At 32.2% G+C, this 20,008-nt stretch overlaps 1 protein-coding gene and 1 long non-coding RNA gene across 2 annotated transcripts; one reads left to right on the top strand and one right to left on the bottom strand.

Annotated features, from left to right (window-relative positions):
• Window positions 1-71: 71 nt before the first annotated feature.
• On the bottom strand, window positions 72-2,391 carry LOC139097205 (uncharacterized). Its single transcript, XR_011545040.1, has 3 exons — window positions 2,046-2,391; window positions 1,925-1,963; window positions 72-219 (listed from the first exon to the last, which is right to left on the bottom strand). It is a non-coding gene; the product is annotated as an uncharacterized lncRNA (long non-coding RNA).
• Window positions 2,392-2,994: 603 nt separating this feature from the next.
• On the top strand, window positions 2,995-6,194 carry LOC139097161 (protein RCC2 homolog). Its single transcript, XM_070648948.1, has 4 exons — window positions 2,995-3,136; window positions 3,785-4,314; window positions 4,382-5,143; window positions 5,204-6,194. The coding sequence occupies exons 2-4, from the start codon at window positions 3,912-3,914 to the stop codon at window positions 5,476-5,478; spliced, it is 1,440 nt and encodes a 479-aa protein (XP_070505049.1). The 5' UTR covers window positions 2,995-3,136; window positions 3,785-3,911; the 3' UTR covers window positions 5,479-6,194.
• Window positions 6,195-20,008: the final 13,814 nt, after the last annotated feature.

The raw sequence follows: 20,008 nt of genomic DNA, 5'->3' as shown, positions 1-20,008 counted from the left end.
AAATTCCAACAGTCGATGCTGTTATTCGACGCATCCCATAAATCCACTTCCAGAATTTTTAAGCACTTTTGATTCCATACTGATATCGTTACACCGTCACCTCTCGCTAAAAACAGATCGTAATGTGAGCTCCATTTTGATCAACAGTTGCTTTGCATGCTTCCGTCGTAAACACTTGTCCACCATCAACAACAACTTTTGCAAAAGGATCAGGAAGTCCTATAGATGATTAAATTTTTATTATTATAAAGTTTCATTAATGAATAAAAAGAAGCTTTGTGGTCAAAGAACTCTTAAAAGACCCTTAATACCTTTCTAAGGTATCAAATTACAATTATTTTAATTTCTCGTCATCAAAAATTTACTTGCATTCAGCAAGACATCCAATTATTTAACAACTGTCATGATTTTACTTCATTAAACTATTATTTAAAGCCTGTTTTCATTACATATTCTTCACACGACAATTGACCGACAAGGATGTCCAATAAAATTGAATTGAAATTAATACATTGTAAAAAATAAGTGCTTCAAACAGCCAAATTCACATCCATTACTGTAAAGAGGGTCTACAGCCTTTTACAGTCACAGATGCGATGTCAATCATCTGAAAAGAGAAATTGACACACCGCAACTTGTTCGGTTCTGATATCAATAAAAAGTTTTATCATCTTTCGCAACAGATAAAAATCGCAATTACTCAAGCCCTAATTATTGATATGACAGAATGAAATATAATGGAACTCATATCAAAAGCAAGACAATAAATGAAGTTACAACAAAACAATTTGCTGGAGACGTAAGGCTTAATAATGCTTTTTTTAATGTAATCTAATCGAGCGCCTCCAGGTTCCAGACAAACTGAATCGATTCTTATGCAAGAATGCGTCGAAAATGTCATTGATTTCTGATTATCGCACACTAAAACAAATTGAGATAATAATTGGTCGGCGGCGGCAGACAGCGTGAGTGAAGGACATTTACTGTAAATATATTGATACACATACCGCCAATGTTCAAACAAACTTACATATTTATGTCCATATATTAAGAATGTAAAGGAAGAAGAGGTACGAGACAAACTTTGAAAAAGTAATTTGGTAATTTGTGATTTTTTTTTATACTCTCGTTTTGCTATGGATTGTGTGTATTGTAATTTTTTGTCTTTACAATTCAGTGCACTTCCTGCCATATATACATTAACATTACAGTATTTTCTTCCACTTTATTTTATTCTCTTTTTCGCTTTCGTTTTAGACACTATTTTTTTATGTGGATTATGACACTATTATAATGCGCAACAAATCAAAATATATATGAATATCTATGCATAGATTGACGAGAGATGAGAACAGCACATATGTATGTGCAATACATGTTGATTTTGTTTCGTACTATAGAAATAATCATGATAATTATCACTTTAGAAAATGTGACAAAGACAGTTCTGTTGACAGCATCGTTTAATGCGAAATTATAACAATCTATCCAAGTGTTTATTGTCACTGTGTGAGCTGAGCTCATCGAGACACATAAAATAAATTTATATGATGATAACAACAACAACATTATATTATATATATTATTAATTCTCACGAATCTGACACTATTTAAATCAAATTAAGCATCGTGATACAAAATTGGATGCAAGGCTGTATAGATTTTTTTTATGTACATGTCTAGTTGTTGACGAGTCATTTTTCAATTGCACATACTTCCAAGAATCTCAAATGAATGTTCATACATACAATGTATATTTTTTTTTTGATTGACAAAATTGAAATACTAATAAGCCATTTGAGAAGCACGAAAGATGCAAAAACAAAATAAAATTAAGAGGTTTTTTTTTGAATAAGAATTAATAAAATAAATTGTGAGATGAGACGAGAAGAGATGAAGTTAAAAAACAATGTTATAAACTTACTAAACAAGTCTTTTCGAGCGAGATTCCTTGCTCCAAGAACTGCATGTATATGAATGAAAGAAAAAGACGAAGAACAGAGATTAAATTATGTTATTTTAATATGCAATATTCTTTCCATTACTTGTAATTCGTATTTTTTGATGAGAATTTGAGCCACCATTTCGACGATCCATTTTCTTGCACTTAATTATGTTGCACAAATTATGGAACTAGATAGCAATATGCTTATTACTTATATTACATTATTTTTTGCCTACTAAATTTGTTGTTTGTGTCTTAAATTTTTTTAAATTAAAATTCACAATTTTTCATCTTTTCATTTTTTTCTTTTAATATGCCTATATTGCAGTAAAAAGCACTAAAAACTTGATAATTTTGACTATCAACACTTTACGAGTAAAAAAAATTAACAATTTTATGCTAAAAATCCCGATAAACTCTCATAAATTAAATTAAAATGTATGAACTATTCAAAAGTCCGAAAATTACAAATATTTTTTGAAATGTATTTTCCTCGCAATTGACTTCCACGCGACTTCTACTTCTGACCAAAACTCACTTCCGTTGAAAAAACGCAAATAACTTAGCATCCAAGAATGTATTTTAATGCTATAAACTGTATTCTTAATAGCTAGATATTTATGAATAAGAATTATATGCTTGTGCAACAACTTTGGCAACTTCAACTTTGAAATGCTTTACACTTGGAAGTTTGTTGCTATTTAAAGTAGTCGTTTATTTTGAATATTCGAATGACCGTTATTTCAATCAATATGTTTACGCAATTTACTAAAGTTACTGTGATTTTATTTATGATGACTTATTGTAGCATACTTTATTTGATGAAAAACTACTACAACGTAGTTCTAATAGTTATAGTTATTGTAAATTGATTACAAAATTCCTAATTTACTAAAAATTGATCCAAGTCGTTAATGAGGTTAAAAACCGTTAAATTTCGAAAATTCGAAAACGTTACATTACTTTGAAGGGAAAAATCTACGACGAATAATTCAGAGCAAAATTGTTTGATTTACAATTAATTATAGCACAATTTTACAACATTTTAACAGAAATCATTAAATTAAGTGAATTTACAATCGCAAAAGTTTTATAAAGTATATCAATAAGTACAAAAATAAAAAAGCATCAATTGTCTTTTAGCTTGTTTATCAATTGTTCGGCTTGAAAGTAATTAATTTTATAAAAGAGGTAAGTAATACAAATTTATCACTTAAAACATGTTAATTCGATTAATAAGTCCATTATTTATTCAATAAACCGTAAGGAACGATAGTTATGTATAGATTTTGAGGTTTAATTGATAAAGAAAATAATGCTTTTGTTTGGGTTTCTAAATGAGTCATAAAATGCATAAAATTCAAACAAAAGCATCAAGTTTGCGCCTAAAAGTGTCAAAAACATGCATAAATAGAAGTAAATGATAGTTTAGTTTAATTAAAATCGCATCTTTATCTGGAAAATGATTGATTTTTTCGTGAAAATTATCCCAGACAAATAAGAGCGTCATAAATCATTAAGGGTGACAAGATAGAATGCTCAGATTATTATGTTTGTGTAAAAAAAATCGATTGGCAACATCATATTAGAAGGATTTATGGCATTACTATATAGATTCTATATTCTAGTCACCCTGTGTTCACAAATCTCACCTTTAATTGTGTGCGGAAACAATTGAATGGAAAGAGATACATATAACATTTTAAGTAGATTCTTTTCGGCTATATTCTTGTAACTGTAACATCCTCTTCTTTACTCACTCACTCATTCTCTCTTCCTCTCACCTCCCATTCAGACATATGTATTTCATATTCTTTTTATTCTGCTTTATTTTTACAGACACTTACCTACCTTGTATTATTACATTTTTTTCGCATAACACCAACTTCTTGTATTTTTCTTTGATCCAAAAACATTTTCTCAACAATAACAATAATAATACATCAAATTTTAAACATAAAGTGAAATGGCATCGAAGCGTAAATCAGAGCCAGTTAAGAAGACCGCAAAGCGCGGTAAAAAGAAGACTGAAGATTCTTTTGATTCAGATTTGAGTGACGAATTTCATGATGATATTAATGAGAGTAATGGATCTGCACCTGTTACATTTGATGAACGAGCTGTCTTGCCTAAATTGCCTGACGAATTGTTAGCCTCGAGAGATCGTGAGCCAGGCAGATTACTTATCGCTGGGATGGTAACATGGGATTTAGTCGGCAAAAAGACTGATACAAAAGGAGGCATTAAGATTCGTCCAAATTTGTATTATTTCAATCGTTTCACTGAAGATAAGTACCGTTTAGCTGTTAGTGGATCCACTTCAGCTCACTCTGTTCTTATTTCCATGGATCGTAAAGCTTTAACATTCGGTAAGTCTTAAATTTATATTTTATTACGAATTTAGTTACTAATAAATTGACGATTTCTATAATTTAGGTCGAAATACTTTTGGGCAGCTTGGTCAACCAGAATTGAGGACATATGAAAAGCCTACACCAGTTCCTGGATTAGAAGGATTCGATATAATTGATGCAGCTTGTGGACGTAATCATACATTGTTCCTAACTGACACGGGTCTTGTATTTGCTACAGGAGACAATAAAAGTGGACAGTGTGGTGTTGGTTCGACATCACCAATGGTCCCAAAGGCAACGAGAATAAATTATAATGGTCCACCAATCATTAAAGTCGGTTGTGGTGCCGAATTTTCTGTCATTTTGGACATAAAAGGCAACTTACATACATTCGGATTGCCAGAATACGGTCAATTAGGCCATAATACAGATGGCAAATACTTTATCACTTCATCCAAAATGTCATTCCATTTTGAAACATCGCCAAAGCGAGTTCCATTGTACATTGAAAAGGCAAAAGACGGTCATGTTACTCCCGTTGATGATGTACAGATTGTTGATTTTTCTTGCGGCGCAAATCATTCTGTCGCCATTGATAGCAAAAAACGATGCTTTAGTTGGGGATTTGGCGGAGTCGGACGTTTGGGACATGCTGAACAAAAAGACGAAATGGTTCCACGATTAATCAAGTTCTTTGACTCATCAAATCGTGGCGTACGAAGAGTTTTCTGTGGTTCTTCATTCACTTTGGCTATTCCTGATGCTGGACAATTGTTTTTATTTGGACAAAATAAAAAGACTGGTGAAGCTAATATGTATCCCAAACCAGTTCAAGATCTTGCTGGTAAGTTAATCATTATTTGTGTATAATAACAGTCTTAATGAAACTAATTTATTTAACTAGGCTGGAACATTACTCATGTCGCATGTGGATTCACATCAACTGTAATCTCAGCAGATGATTCTCTCATTGTATGGGGTGCATCACCAACATATGGTGAATTGGGTCTCGGTGATTTGACAAAATCATCATCTCAGCCAAAAGAAGTTACAAAGATGGCAGAAATGAAGATTCCACAGGTAGCAATGGGATATAGCCACTCATTGCTTCTAGTTAATACGGATGACGAAAAGACTAAGGAAAAATATGATAAACTTAATGAATTTATCGTTGATTAGGAAGTAGATCTCTCTTCATGTCCATTTCTTAAAAAAATCTCAATTTTGTGTTTGATAATTTTTTAGTTTCAGTTCCAATTTTATGGAAAATATCCATCTGTTTGATTTTTTTAGATTCCTTATTTTATTTTGGAAGTTTAAAGAACAGGAAAGAGGAACAATCAGAACAGGAATAAAAGAACCTTTTTTTAAAGTAAATCCATTAATTTAAAGTAATTTAAACGCTAATTATAATTAATCATTAGTTGTAATTTCTCCTTCCGAGGATTATTTTCTAACAAAATAAGAATTTGTGAATCAAATTTCAAGATCATGAAACTCAGTATCATTAAAATATATAGATATTTTCATCCTATTTAAAAAACAATCTATGCTCCACGTAACAAAATAAATTAAGTAAATTTCAATTGAGAAAATTCACCTACGCATTTATTATTATTTGACCTTAATTTGTTGATAGCAATAATTAATGAATTTAAATGAGCCGCAAAAATATTTTTTAATTCGATTCAATTGGTTTTTCCGCACTTAAAATTCAAAACTTTTTTTGTGCAACAGCAATTAAACAAACAATGAGCATTTTACCTGGTTGCAAAGTTTTTAATAGTTTAGAGAGCTGGAAAATTGTGAAATTGGGGGTTGTTTGCAAGTGACGTCCAGTAGTTGTCGCACATGACTGGAAACAATTTCTTCATGAGCATTACTTATTTAATTCCTTCGATTGGCTTGCGCATGGACTCTTTGCTGTGAGGATAGAACGTCTAATCCGACTTCTGTCAGTTCAGAATGTTAAGGTCCTTTTCTACACATCATGAGCTTAAAGCCTGGCATTAATGAATGAATTATTGAAGATATTCGATATTCTGGCATAAAGCTTTTCATGGAATTTTTATGAGATTCATTCACTGATTTTTCCTTTATAATAAGGTTCATTATGAATAAATTGATGTCATGTATCATTTGTCGAATATATCGATATCAATTAAAGTAAATCGATATTCTTCATTTAAGTCGTTCTTTCGGGTGTATCTAGAGGTCGTACAATAAGGTCATTTATGATATCATTCCAAGTTACCTAGTAACCTGATTCAATGGATCCTATCTGAGCTATTGCTCCCTTTTCAATACACAGTGTATTTCACGATTCCTTTTATAAAGTGATAGGATAGAGCTGTTGGCACGGAGTCTAAACATCTTTGACAAATTTGATGTTTGTTGAATATGTGATTGGTAATAAAATTGGAAGGATGCTTCTAACTAATGTCACTTAAATTTCAAGTAGAAAATTACTTTCATAAGAACTGTACGTCCCGAATACCTAAAATCTCAATTCTTGACCCTTCTCATAATTTTAAATTAGATGAATTTTAAGGGAAATGTAGGCTTTCATTAAAAGCATCCAGTCCTATGAAACATTTCTTCATCTTCCGATTTCTTTATAGATTACTTAATTCCTAAACTTTCTTAGGAATCGGAGTAGATTTCAGAAATTGATGTTGACATCCCTAGACGAAATGACAAATTTGCGCACGTATTTAACAAAATGTCTCTAAGATCACTTATCATAGAGGGGGGAAAGGGCATTAAATGGAAGTGAACCCTAAAAATTAAAAACTATGAATGGAAGTCACTTACGAACAACCCCATAGGAAGAGAAGAGCAAGAGAAAATAATTTATATAATTTCTACAGCAAATAGATAGTTATGTTGACAGAAGGGATGTTTTACTTTTTTCTTATGTTTTGTTTGCATTTATTTGAGTGAAAAACATTCCAAGTAATAAGTCTGTAACATTCTAGATTAATCTATTAAATCGTATCATTTTCCAGTAGTCATTTCAGAAATATAACAAGCACTCACGATGATTGCAAGATTACCTTAAATACAGAACAATTTTTTTTTATGTATTATGCTTCATATCGAAAATAATGCTTCTACATTAAAGGTGGAATGGGACAGCAATGTTTTATGGAATAGCTGAGAAGCTTTGATATATCACCGTAGGGATTATTTGGATATCTGATTTTTAACTTATACATGAAAATATATAGACACATTACTCAAAAAAAAAAACATAAAAATTTTAATAAATATTGACTGGAATGATGCTTAACATTGACATAGAATATAAGGCTGGTATTAAATTGAATAATAAAATGAATTAAAAAGTTTTATGGAAATATTAATTAAACAATTCCGTCTTCTTGACTTTTATTCATTCACAATTTTTCCATTTATTTGATTATACAGCATGGATTGATTTCGCAATGAATGGCTTCGACCTTCTATTTTAATTCTATAAATTACTTCTTCGTACCAAAAAGTATTAACCACTGACATCCTTTTCTCTTAAATCTTTGCATTTGACAATTTATTAAATGCATTCCATAGAATGTCGGTCTGCTTAAAACATTACTTAGTATAAGAAGAATAAAATTTCTTGAGAACTGTTCATAAATGAAGTCCATCAAGTAATTGGGATTTTTAGACATCAACCTCTATATGACAAAAGATAATGTCTGATGTGTCGAGGGAAGACTCGTGTAGTCGCTAGATTTCGAGGAATTTTAAGGTCGCGAGACTTCGATGTCCCTAGGTCTCGATTCCGGTTATGACTTCGGTCTCGGTCTCAAAAATTCGTCAAAACCGAGACTTCGGGAAATTCACTTGATCCTCAAGTTGTGCTCCACGACATACTACATAGTTGAGCATAGTTGCGGTGACAAGATCCAATCACAGATAGAGGTGACAGGTTCTGGTCACTGCCAGAACTGCCAACTGCCATTACCTGTTGAAAAGTTAATTTTATTCTACCGGTCGTAGCTCGTAGTCGACTTGTGACAGATGGCAGAGCAACTTTGCTTTCTGCCGTTAATACGTCGTAGAAACGTAGCGTTGATCTTTTGAACACGTTGTGCTGTTCGGACATTAAATAAGTAGTGATTTCAGCTTGTCGCGAATTATTAAGAATGATTTAGTGTCCCACCTGATGAAAAGCTTGAGAATCATTTCATTTTTCACTCAAAATGTGGTATCGATTATTAAGCTGCTAGTTGACATGATTTATGAACATTCCCAAAGTTCAATGTTCATTCACAGTTTACACAGAGAACGACATTGGTAAAGAAACGGAAAAGATTAAAGCTTTTATTTTTTGCACCAAAAAGAGACAGATTTATCTGTTTGATGGAAGTTAAATTGGCAAAATCAACAAAAGGGGTTGAAGGCACTGAGAAAAGCTTATTGCTAACATTGTCCTTAGAATGTTAACAGTTCTGTTGTTCCTTCTTCTTCATTTCACAGAGCATTTTTTGTCCTCTAGCAGATAATAAGTGTTTAAAGAAGTCCTTTTAATCCTTTAACAGACTCTCTTGAATGATCAACGTGAAAACCCTCTTCAGAATGTATTTAAGGACGAAATGTTCAGCACGTATATTCTCGACAAATTTACAGGAAGAAGACGAAGCGAAAATTTGCATTGAGTATACGCATAACACCTGGTGCCGAAAATTATTTATTGTCTTTTGTTTATAGCGCGTTTTAGAGGATATAAGAGCTTACTTACTTTTTGAATGTTCATATGAAAAGTTGGACTGCTGTTTCTATAGCTGTATGTAAAGTTGAAACCTTGAAATCAAAATGTTATGTATGTGGAACATGTTGTCTACATCAATTCTTGGTGTTAAACCTGAAAACCGTCTTTACGATTTACAACTCAAGTAAATTCTACAGGATACAACATGGACAGAAAAAGCATATCTTGACAAATTCTCGAGAGACCTAAAGCTTTTCTCGACAAACTTCTCGAGGAATATAGACCTAATGTAAGACATCAATTCTTTTTACCTTATTGAATGATCTAGGGGAATAACATCAGCTTTCCTCGACAAATTCTCGAGACCGAGACCTCCGGATGAAAATATAATGAATAAATAATAAATAATAAATAAATCTGAATAAATCTCGTTCTCCGCTACGACATCAGTAACCCTTAATCACTGCTAATTAAACTATAGCCCTTGACTCACTATTGAGTCAATTGAGAAACGCCATATTACATAAATTTTATTAATTTATTGCAAGTCGATAAAATGACATAATTAGTCACTTTAAGCGTTCCATATTCTCCGAACAACCCTTAAGTATATCCTTATGCAACAGTTGTTGTATCTAAAATAACAGTAAACTTGAGAGACGACATCAAAACTCATTAAAAAGTGAAGAATGTTTCCTCAATGAACAGATATATCAAGTGGATAGAAAGTCATTTAAACTAGACATTTGCCAGACATCTAATCGATTGCTTTTCATCAATTAATATAAATGTTGTTGAATGGTACAGTTCTGAAAATTATTTTTGAAGTTTAGTTATGGAAAATTGAAAAGTGGATTGTGTTCTGGGAAGGGTTTGGTTTTGGGGTGTTTTGTTTAAAGTTTCGATGCTGTTTTGAATTTATAAGTTATAATCATCGTGAAAACATATTTATTGTTGATGATATTTCAGTAATTTGAAAAGCAATCTGCATGAACACATATGGAGCATGCTCACAAAATTGAGTATGCTATATTGATTAAGTATACTTTTATGCATATTCATTTAGGTGAGTATGTTCACTGTCTGTTAGGACTAATGAGTTCAAACAGCAATGATGAGCAAATGTTTTGTGCAGAGCTGTTTTGTGTCACAGAACATAGTTTAAGCATTACTCGCTAACATACCCGAGTGGCACAAATGAAGAAGGCTCCGCTAAATCTCTATTGTTAACACCAAACGGACTTAATTTGACTGCCATATGGACATCAAACTGAGGCGGATTCTATCTGGCTTGAATAAAAGAGGTTTTGCGGAACCATAGAAGCTCCATGCAGTCGTTCATCGATTTTATCGACCATTGTTTTTTATCGCTCGCCGTTTTTTATCGGCCACCGTTTCAAAAAAATAAACGGCCCGCCGTTTTTATCGCTCGCCGTTTTCGGCCGACCGATAAAATCAGGCCGATTCACAACTCTGCCTTCATCATTTGTGTCGCTCGGGATAAAAAAAAAAAAGGTTGCTTGTAGTAAGTATACTCAAGAGCAGGATTTGTTTATTTATTATATTATCCTTACAAGATGCATATCATCTATTAAAGACTGATGTAGATGAACTGCAATCTTATTTATTATTGACCTTACTGTACAGTATCCTGTAATTATACTTACAAATAAGTTAGTAGCTCCTACATATATCATACCTTTTGTGTGTACTCTTCGATCTATCCTAAATACAAGAAATGCATAAATTATAAGAATTAAAAGGAAGTTTGAGTTTCTCTTGTGTTAAACGAGGAAATAAATAGATTTTCTTTATTGCAACATTTTTTCTCTCACTTTTCTTCAGAATTTACAGACTCAAAAATGTTCATTTCGTTTAAAAATAGAATTTTTTTCATTATTAAGATACATTATCATTCATAGAATAGTAATAGCAATAACATTTTGACTTTTAATTCTTAATTGAAGGTAGATGGATGCATGAATGATTGATTATTATTTTGTTGATGTCAATTTTACACTTTACAGTATGGAAACATGATTTACATAATCTAATAATTTTATATCTTACATTATTCATACTTAACTTAATTCTACAGCATCTACTATACACATTTATCTACATAAATATACCGAATATGTATATATGTCTTAAATTTCTCCTTATAGCCCACTATATAAAAAGCATAATGCATTTTTTATACTCATTTTGTTTTCCTTACAATTTAATGATTGTTTCAGCTCCGTCGAAAAAAATCAATTTACATGGTTTCTTCCCTTACATACTAGGTATAGCTCGTTTTTAAGAATAATCACACGAGAAATAATATATAAAGATACAACACGGCAGGAGAATGTTATTAAAATGGAAATATTGATGAGGATAATAAGGATATATAATGAGGATGCTTATTTTATTATTTACAGATATGCTTTACACAGGAAATAGAGGACTTTTGGTTTTGTAAACAAAGAACCGAACAGGCAAAGAGCTTTGATACCACTACGGGACCTAAAAGCTGTCTCTTTGCCTGTTATTGAGAAATGACAATTTTTTCATTCAGTTCCGAAAATTAATCCTGTTTTGAGGTTAGGATCCTTAGATTTCTAGTAGATACATATCCAGGAGGTTCAAATTGCCTTCTATTTCTCAAAGGACACAAACCCAAGTAGGCAAAGATCTTGCTCTTAAGAGCAGAGTAAGTGAAGAACAACCAGCTCAATATCATGCTCATCTAGTATATTCAAGGTGAGCAAGCTCTCAAGAACATGCTCTTTGCCTATTGAGGAAAGTATACAAAGTAATCACATGTAAACATTGCCTTTGTTTCAATCTACAAAACTTTATCATTATTCACATCTGCAACAATCACACACTTGCCAATGTCGGCTTTTGAACCTCCTAGAAATTTCAAGGTTTTCATCCACAAACCCCCCATAGACACAGTAGGAAAACCTTCACATCCATATTCGATTCACAATCATAAATTTAAGTGTGAGCTTTTAAATGGGAAGCTTTTCAAGCACATTTATACATATATTGAGTGACGCAACATTCAAGTTCATCCACAAAATGCTAGAAAATTTACAAATGATGCAGCATCTGTATGCTACACATTAAAGTTGCTTCACTCAAGCTAAATTAAATGAGAAACAAAAATATCCGCAGAAAGCTTCATTATTCAACTTAAAAGCTCACGAATTTCGCCCAATTGTTTATTTATCTAATATTGGAATCGAAGATGTAAATGAAGACGAAAAAGGAATGAAAATCAAAATACGATTAAGTTCAACAAAAGAAGGGGATGTAGATGGGGTTTTGGGAAATATTCAAGAATAATTTTCGGTAACCAATTTTTCACTATCATGCCATTATCATCTTTTTCGCATTATGTTGCTCAATTCCTCAAATTCACACTTGTGGGAATTTACATGTTAGGTAGCTTCAAGCTTCTTACTCTTACAATAAAAAAAGGAACGCACACAATCTTAAAAATATATATTATTTTTTGGTATTGTTTGACATTTTTAGTGACGCAAGAAGGATACAGACGTATTTTAAAGGCGACGCAATGAAGACATAAGAAATCGATAAGCACAAGATAATACTTGTAGAACTACAATAAAAGTACTTATTCCTTCCCTGTGCATAAATTTCATTCAATTGCATAATTTTCATGCATTATGGATACGTAAAGAGCTCTTGGGTTACCCCTTCGAACTTAAGTCCCACAAAAAAATAAAATAAAAGTAAATTTCTGTCTTCCTTTATCCTTCTTATTTTTCATAAAGAAGAAATTGTTTCTAAAATGTTTTCCTTTTCCACATGCAGAACAATCTTATGAGTACAAGACGATAGAAAGAGAAAATATGTTTGAAACGTACTAACAAAAAATAAGACTTCCTTCTTGCCTTTATCGTTCATAAGAATTTTATGAACCTATGCGACACTTTCATCTTCTTCCATTTAGCATTATTTTTTGAAGCATTGAATTTTAGGAATTTACAGACTCTGTTTGGGATTGAAGAGATTGTTGAAAATATTTGAATATTTTGCTAAGGTTTGGTCTAAGTTGAGTGGAGTTCCAAGTATTTTTCCAGGAATATCGTTTTAAAGACTGTTGTTATTGGTGATTATACATTATGATCCAAAAGGATTTAAGGAATTTTACATCCGATTTGTATGTAAACATGTTTTGAATCAAATCTTGAATTCATTTAAATCTCGCTGCGTAGTTAGAAGCGAAGATGTCTCCTAATGGATCTAATTCTCAAGAGGACAAAAATACGTTTTAACTAGTTGGTGGCAAGTTCTAACGTTTTTATGTCCACACGGTATTGTAGCTCTTATTCCCTCCAAAATTGTTTAGCCCTTCCTAAGTCCATAATAATTATTAGTTCTTAAGCTATTCATCACCAAACTGTTGTATCACAATAAGCTGTGCCCTTACAGTTTTCCTGAAGTCGTGGTTCCAATGACATTTTTAGACCGAGACTGATATTGCAATGAATTCTTAAAAGTATCGGTCTTGATAAATCTGGAACCGAGACTTGAAAGTCTTGGTCTCGGTGTCGAGAATCCTTAGTTTTCAGGTGTGTCAACAGAACATATCTGAATGTGCTTCATCCATCTGAATGGTCCATAATTTAACAGTCAAGTCACTTAATGTACCTCCATGCCAATTTTATTGATTGATTTCTTCAAAAGTCGTTTTAATTATTTCAGTTCAGGAACACTTTTGCTTCCTAACTCTAAATCAAATAATACCAAATCTACTGTAAATATTCTCATTGCCCATTTATTTCCTTGAAAATAAATCATCCAAATTACCTCGTCCACTGAGGGAAACTTAATTAAGTACTTAAAGATTCATTAAAACTCTTTATAGCCAGAAGCCCTTCATGACTATTTCTCTGTATAAATTCCCCAAACTTGCTTTCTTCTTGATACAAAATAGCCAAAAGGCAATACGAAAGGAAGCAAGAATAAAAAGAATAAACTTTTACGAGTTAAACAATAACTGTCAATTTAAGGAATTTATGATGACTTTTTTATTTTTATTTTCATTTCGAATTGTGCATTCATACTCTGTTATTTTTCGTTATTCTTTTGATTACATCCAGCACAAAAATAGTATATAAAGACGGTAGATGGAAAAATATTAAAACCTTCAATTCAATTATTGTTGTTTCCTCGTTTCTTTTTCATCCATTTCAATAACAATCCAATCTTCTTGAATGTCATATACACAACTATTGTTTTCACATACATAATCCTCCTATATGCTGTAGATTCTTATTCATGGTCGCTAAAAAAACAAATTATTAAAAACTGAAAAAATAAAGAAGAATCGTGACGCCTTTCAAGTCGTAAAAAGCGGAAATAAGGAATGGAGACGAGAACGACTTGCGATATCACTGGCTATGCAATGTGAATGGCATGAGACATAAATAAGAAAAAAAGTTTTTCATAATTTGTTCACATAATCAATTTCTAAAGAAACTAAAGCTTTTTAAGCTCACGTTTTGAACTTTTTTTTTTTTTTTATTTTTTCTACATAATCTGCCATTAAGCAATAAACAGCTATGACGAGAAAAAAAAAATTTCTTTTAATACTATTGTGTTAGCTGTTATTACTTCAACGTAAACTTCTAATGGATTTAAGATGAGGAGAGAACAAAAGAGCATTTACACTAGTGTTCCATTTGGGCAATGCCATAAAAGATGAAATTATCATACAAATGATATGAATCTACTTGTGAATGTTTGGGGCATTACTGAGGATTTCCGGCAATAAATGTTTGCAATTTGAATGAATTTTGAATAATCATTGAATGAAGTATAGGAAATTAGATGCTCATTTTATTTCATGACCTGCATGATTATTGAGCTTAAATGGGATTTAAAGGGAGCTTTATTGCTTTTATGTTTAATTTTCGAACCAGCGATTTTTGTGCTTATTTGGTATGTAGTCCCTATGTATTGACGTATTGGCATCGTTTAAAGGTGTCCTGGGGGAGTAACTTACTTACTTCCCTAGCTGGGGCGCACGAGGGTCCATTGCCGCGTTTATAGAACGTATGAAGACAGATGTATATTTCGGTAACTTATGCCAGCTCGGCTTCGGAGAGTTTAGCGCTCTTTAAATAGTGACCCGCAATGATTATCATGCCGAGCTGCTTAAGCTTACTGCTTTATTTGATAACAGAATTGAATGCAAATCCTGAGCGCATGAGGCGCCAAATAGAAGTTTTCATTGTAAAAATGGACCGTAAACAGCCATCAGGATCATCAACAATGATCTAATGACTATCTTTTTCTGCTTGGGATAGGGTGAGTTTCCTTTTCCCAAGTAATCAAAATGCTCCATGTGTTCTTCATAAGGAATATCCAAAAAACATCAATCTAACACCAATGGAACCAGAATGTTACATGACCACAAGAAGATGAATTCCTAAATCCAATTTGTTGTTCAACAGAGTTGGCACAACTTGGAGTTTCAGGATTCCAACAGACTGCAAAGGCACCTCAACTGGAGTCCAGACTTCAGTGATGTCCATAAAATGGTTGACTCCACGAAGTCCCGACTCCATGGAGTTGCCTCCACTTTGAAGTTCAACCAACTCTGTTCCTCCGTTCAACAATTATGTTGCAATTATGTGCACATCAGCTCAAGAATCTTAAAAAGTATTACCATTCATAGAATTTCCCTAATACATAAATAGTATGAAAAAATACTTAGCAAAATAACTTTAATGGAATTTTAATTCCTCGATGTTGTTAATTTACATTTTGCACGTTCCATAATAGGTTTAAAATTTATGCGGAACAATAAAAAAAGGAGATTTAATTTTTTTATAATCTGATAGAAAGACAATGGACAGCAACGTCCAATTTTTTTTTATATCAAATAAGCTAGTGTAAGACGAGATTGTTTGGTCCCTCATCTCATTGTTAGTAAAAATAACAAAAGAAATGAAGATAAAAAAAGAAGCGTGGAAAAAAGTTTAGGTGTCGGTTATACATTTCATTCTGTATATACAATAGTTAGAGAAATAAAACTCAAAAGTCATTAAAATTAATGGTCCTTAATTTTCAATGAATCAAGAAACACGAATAGGGATCTAAAAATGGATTTTACATGCTTCCACCATTTACAAACATTCCTCTGCATGACTCGGAGAATTGAAATTATTTTTGTGACGAAGAAAATTAAATTGAATTAGCAAGCTTTTGGAGATTGGAAGGGAAAAGATACAGAAAAAAATGTTTTTGGGGATGACCAAGATGAAAAAGATGCTTTCAGGTTGTAAATAATGATTTTGATGTGACACCTCATTTTTTCCTCAATAGTCAATGGTATGCGATCAATTACGCTGGACTCAAATTTGGCATTTGAATAATTTGAATAGGTTCATTTAGTCTGCATAGCAACACGCAGATGAGGTATGGAGCAGTAGATGTGAATTTCTCAATTCCGAGCGACACGAACGAAGAAGGATCTGCTAATGAGTTTCTAAGGCTCCGCTTAAACTCTTTTATTGACACCAAATCGAAGTTGTCACCTTATGGAGGGCAAATGACAGTTACCCTTGAGCCAAAATGGAAAGATTTTCGCCAGACTTTTTTTGTCCGTCCGATTTTGCCAGATTTTCGCAAGATATTGGACGATTTTTTTTCGCACGAAAAACTCCGTCCGATTTTGGAAGATTTTTGGACGATATTGCCAGAAAAAAAATCTTGCATTTTCTGGCAAAAATCTGACGAATCTTATACGTCCGACTTTTGCCAGAATTTGCCAGACATATTTTCTTTGAAAACGTACGAAAAATCTTGCAGTTTTCGGTCCGATTGTGCAAGATAAATCTTGCCAAAATCGGATGATCAAGTCTTTCGAATATCGGACAGAAATTGGAAGATTTTTGAACGATTTTGCCAGATATTTTTTGAATTTTTTGGGAATTTTCAGAAAATCTTGTAAGTTTTATATTTCTGATTTTTTTCCCAGATTATCTTGGACACATGTTTTACTAGATTAACAAAAAGTAGAGATTTCGGTTTCTCGTTACTAAATTTTCTTGATTATAAACCTAAAATAATTTGATTTTAATAACACTATATTACATAAAGGGAATTTCGCAATTTCCTCGTCAATACCTCTACCAATCTCAATTCTGTATTTAGATAGAATTAATATAGAATTAAAAACAAACTTAAAACAACTTTTTGTTAATTTGTCATTTGTTAAAAAGTTAACTTCTAATCTAAACAAATTCAATACATTCACATATGAATACAATGTGAATAAAATACATTTAAACTGAATATTTAGAAAAATTAAAAAGGTTTTTTTTTAAAAGAGTACAACATAAATTTAATTCAAGACGTTATATTGAAAATATAAGTATATTTCACGTTCGTAATAAGCTAATAACTTATATATGTCTTTTGCCATACATAAAGTTATATAATTTCAGATGGCGGTAGCTCAGCGGTTAAGTATAGGACTTCAAACAATTTTCAGAACAAGCGATCCAAGGTTCGAATCCCAAGACAAATCTGGCATAATCTGGCAAAAATCGGACGAGTATAAAAGGTTTTAAAATGATAAATAAACTTGTGAAGTATATGAGAAAGCGAAAAAAAGATCGGAAAAATTAAATTTTTAAAATTTTTTAATAAAAAATCTTGCAATATCTTCCAAAATCTGGCAAAAATCGTTCAAAACTTGCATGCAAGTTAGTCAAGTTATGAACGATTTGTCTGGCAAAATCTTGCAAAAATCGGACCGATAAAAAAAATCGGTCCGATTTATAGCTGTTTTCTTGCATTGTCGTGCAGTTAAGGATTTTCATTGTATGGAAAATCTTGCAAAGTCTGGCAAAAATCGTTCTCGGGCAAAAATCTTGCATTCGAATTCTGGCAACATCGTCCAAAAATCTTGCCATTTTGGCGCTAGGGTATATCATAGCCACACGAATGTCAAATGACAGACACATGAAGGCCGACTTTCAGCCACATGAAGGCCGACTTGCAGCCACTTGAAAGCTAGATTACAGTCTCATGTAGGCCAAATGTCAGCGACATGAAGACGGATTTCATTTGTTGCTCATAAAAGAGATTTATCAGAACCTTAAAAGCTCCATGAAAAAGCTTTCTTCATTTGTGTTGCTCGGAAATCGTTGCGAATGTGATTACAAGCATTTTTTTACATGAACCTCCTAAAAGGTTCACTATTCATTCAAAAAAGATACGAAAATTTTTCATTTTCACTGAGCTATAAACTTCCTTACGTTCCTTTAGACAAGATATTTTGCGTCCCTTTTCTCAAATTAATAAACAATTTACACACTTAAAATGTTTATGTAAGAAGCAAGTTGTCTATCATATAAATTCCCCAAAATCCCTAGAGTCAATAACTAGTTGAAGATGTTCAATTTTATGGAGTTTTGAAGTTTAGATTGACAATTTATTGTGTATATTTTAGTGACTTAAGTGTGTCAAATGTATATTCAAAATCCCGAGCAGCACACGACTGTCGTTTGGACATGAATACGTCACTCACGCGATTGGTCATTTGATGGCTGATTTTAGGCCATTTTTTAAAGCAAAAGATAAAATTTGACGCATTGTACAACTAGGATTGATGAGCAGATGAGTAAGACCCGAAAGGCACAAGACGTAGAAATGCCGAAAATCTGATCTCCGGCTGACTTGACTCTGGTCTGTGGCCGGATTTCATCAAATCTGACCTAAAACCAAAGTTATGTTAACCTGGTACCAGATTGGTGGCAATTTGTCCACCATGTGCTTACCGGGAAAGATTTCAAACCGAATTCAAGCTTGTATTAGCTACATCCGTCTGCTTATTTTTGAAAGCACAATAATTTGTGACTATAATGACATGAAATTATGTTTAAAAACAAAACCATTAAAAAACATAGCCCAAAAATTAAACCATCTTCACCAGTCACTTAACTTCTGGGTCTTGAGGTCACTCAAATAGAAAATTGGATTGGATAACATTATGACAATCTTGAGGGTATTACTACCTATACATTTACAAAAAAACATCTGTGTAGTACATTTGAACAATTTTTACAATTTTGTAGTAAAAAACTATGTGAATATTCTCATTAAATTACATCCTGTCTTATAACTTTGTGTATTTCTCGTCCTCATTAATGTTACATGCATGATAGATAGTTTGGTGAAAAGTTTACATTTTTGGGAAAGGAAATAATATTTATTTTATCTGTCATTTTGTATTATTATGAAATATAAAAAGCTTTGTTCATCTAACATTATTCTTACTATCTATGTATGTAGCTACTATATTAGAAATTCTGCACATTTCATTGTTGAGGCACAAAATTTAATTAAATATATTTATTTCATTTTTTTTATATTCATTTGTTGCTTAATCATTCAAGAGAATAAGTTCAAGAATTTTCATCAAAAGTCACTTCCTTTGCAAATTTGTATAGTTACTTCTGTAAATATAGTATCTGCCCTGAAGAATATTTGTTTTTTATTCCACACTCACACCATTTCTAATAAACCAGAAAACTTGAACATTTCTAAATTTATATATTGTATTTTCATAGGATATAGGGGTGTACTTAGGGGAGATTTTGTAGCAAGGAGGTGCTCGAGGAGAAGATGATGAATAAGTAGGTGCTAAAAAGGCTATGAGAATCTTAATAGATTGAAGGACGTACCCGATTGGATAACTTGACATGATGTCTAGTTAAAAACTAGTCACACGGTTGACTAATGGCAAACTTTTCGGAAAGTTTCTAAAAAAATGTCATTAGACGACCGTAGATTTAGTTATTAACTAAACATTTCGTCAAGTTGTCTAATCGAATAAATTTAAAGAATATTATGTATTAGGTGAGCCCTACGGGTTCTCCAAATGAAATTGAGGTCGAATTATTCTGGGATTGTCTTCATATCAATTCCGCATAGATCTCGAACATATATCTAAATCAA

This window comes from Chironomus tepperi, unplaced genomic scaffold (genome assembly GCF_022539635.2).
Source record: "Chironomus tepperi strain 1889 unplaced genomic scaffold, CSIRO-AGI_Ctep_v1 contig_415, whole genome shotgun sequence".
In the NCBI taxonomy this organism is placed as follows: Eukaryota; Metazoa; Arthropoda; class Insecta; order Diptera; family Chironomidae; genus Chironomus; species Chironomus tepperi.
Note: the sequence above shows the minus strand (reverse complement) of the source record. Positions and strands in the feature narration are given on the sequence as shown.

Excerpts from the sequence above, each read along its gene's own strand:
- LOC139097161 (XM_070648948.1), top strand. The coding sequence starts at position 3,912 with ATGGCATCGAAGCGTAAATCAGAGCCAGTTAAGAAGACCGCAAAGCGC. Across the intron at positions 4,315-4,381 it reads TCGTAAAGCTTTAACATTCG|GTCGAAATACTTTTGGGCAG; the intron begins GTAAGTCTTAAA and ends TCTATAATTTAG. Across the intron at positions 5,144-5,203 it reads ACCAGTTCAAGATCTTGCTG|GCTGGAACATTACTCATGTC; the intron begins GTAAGTTAATCA and ends TTATTTAACTAG.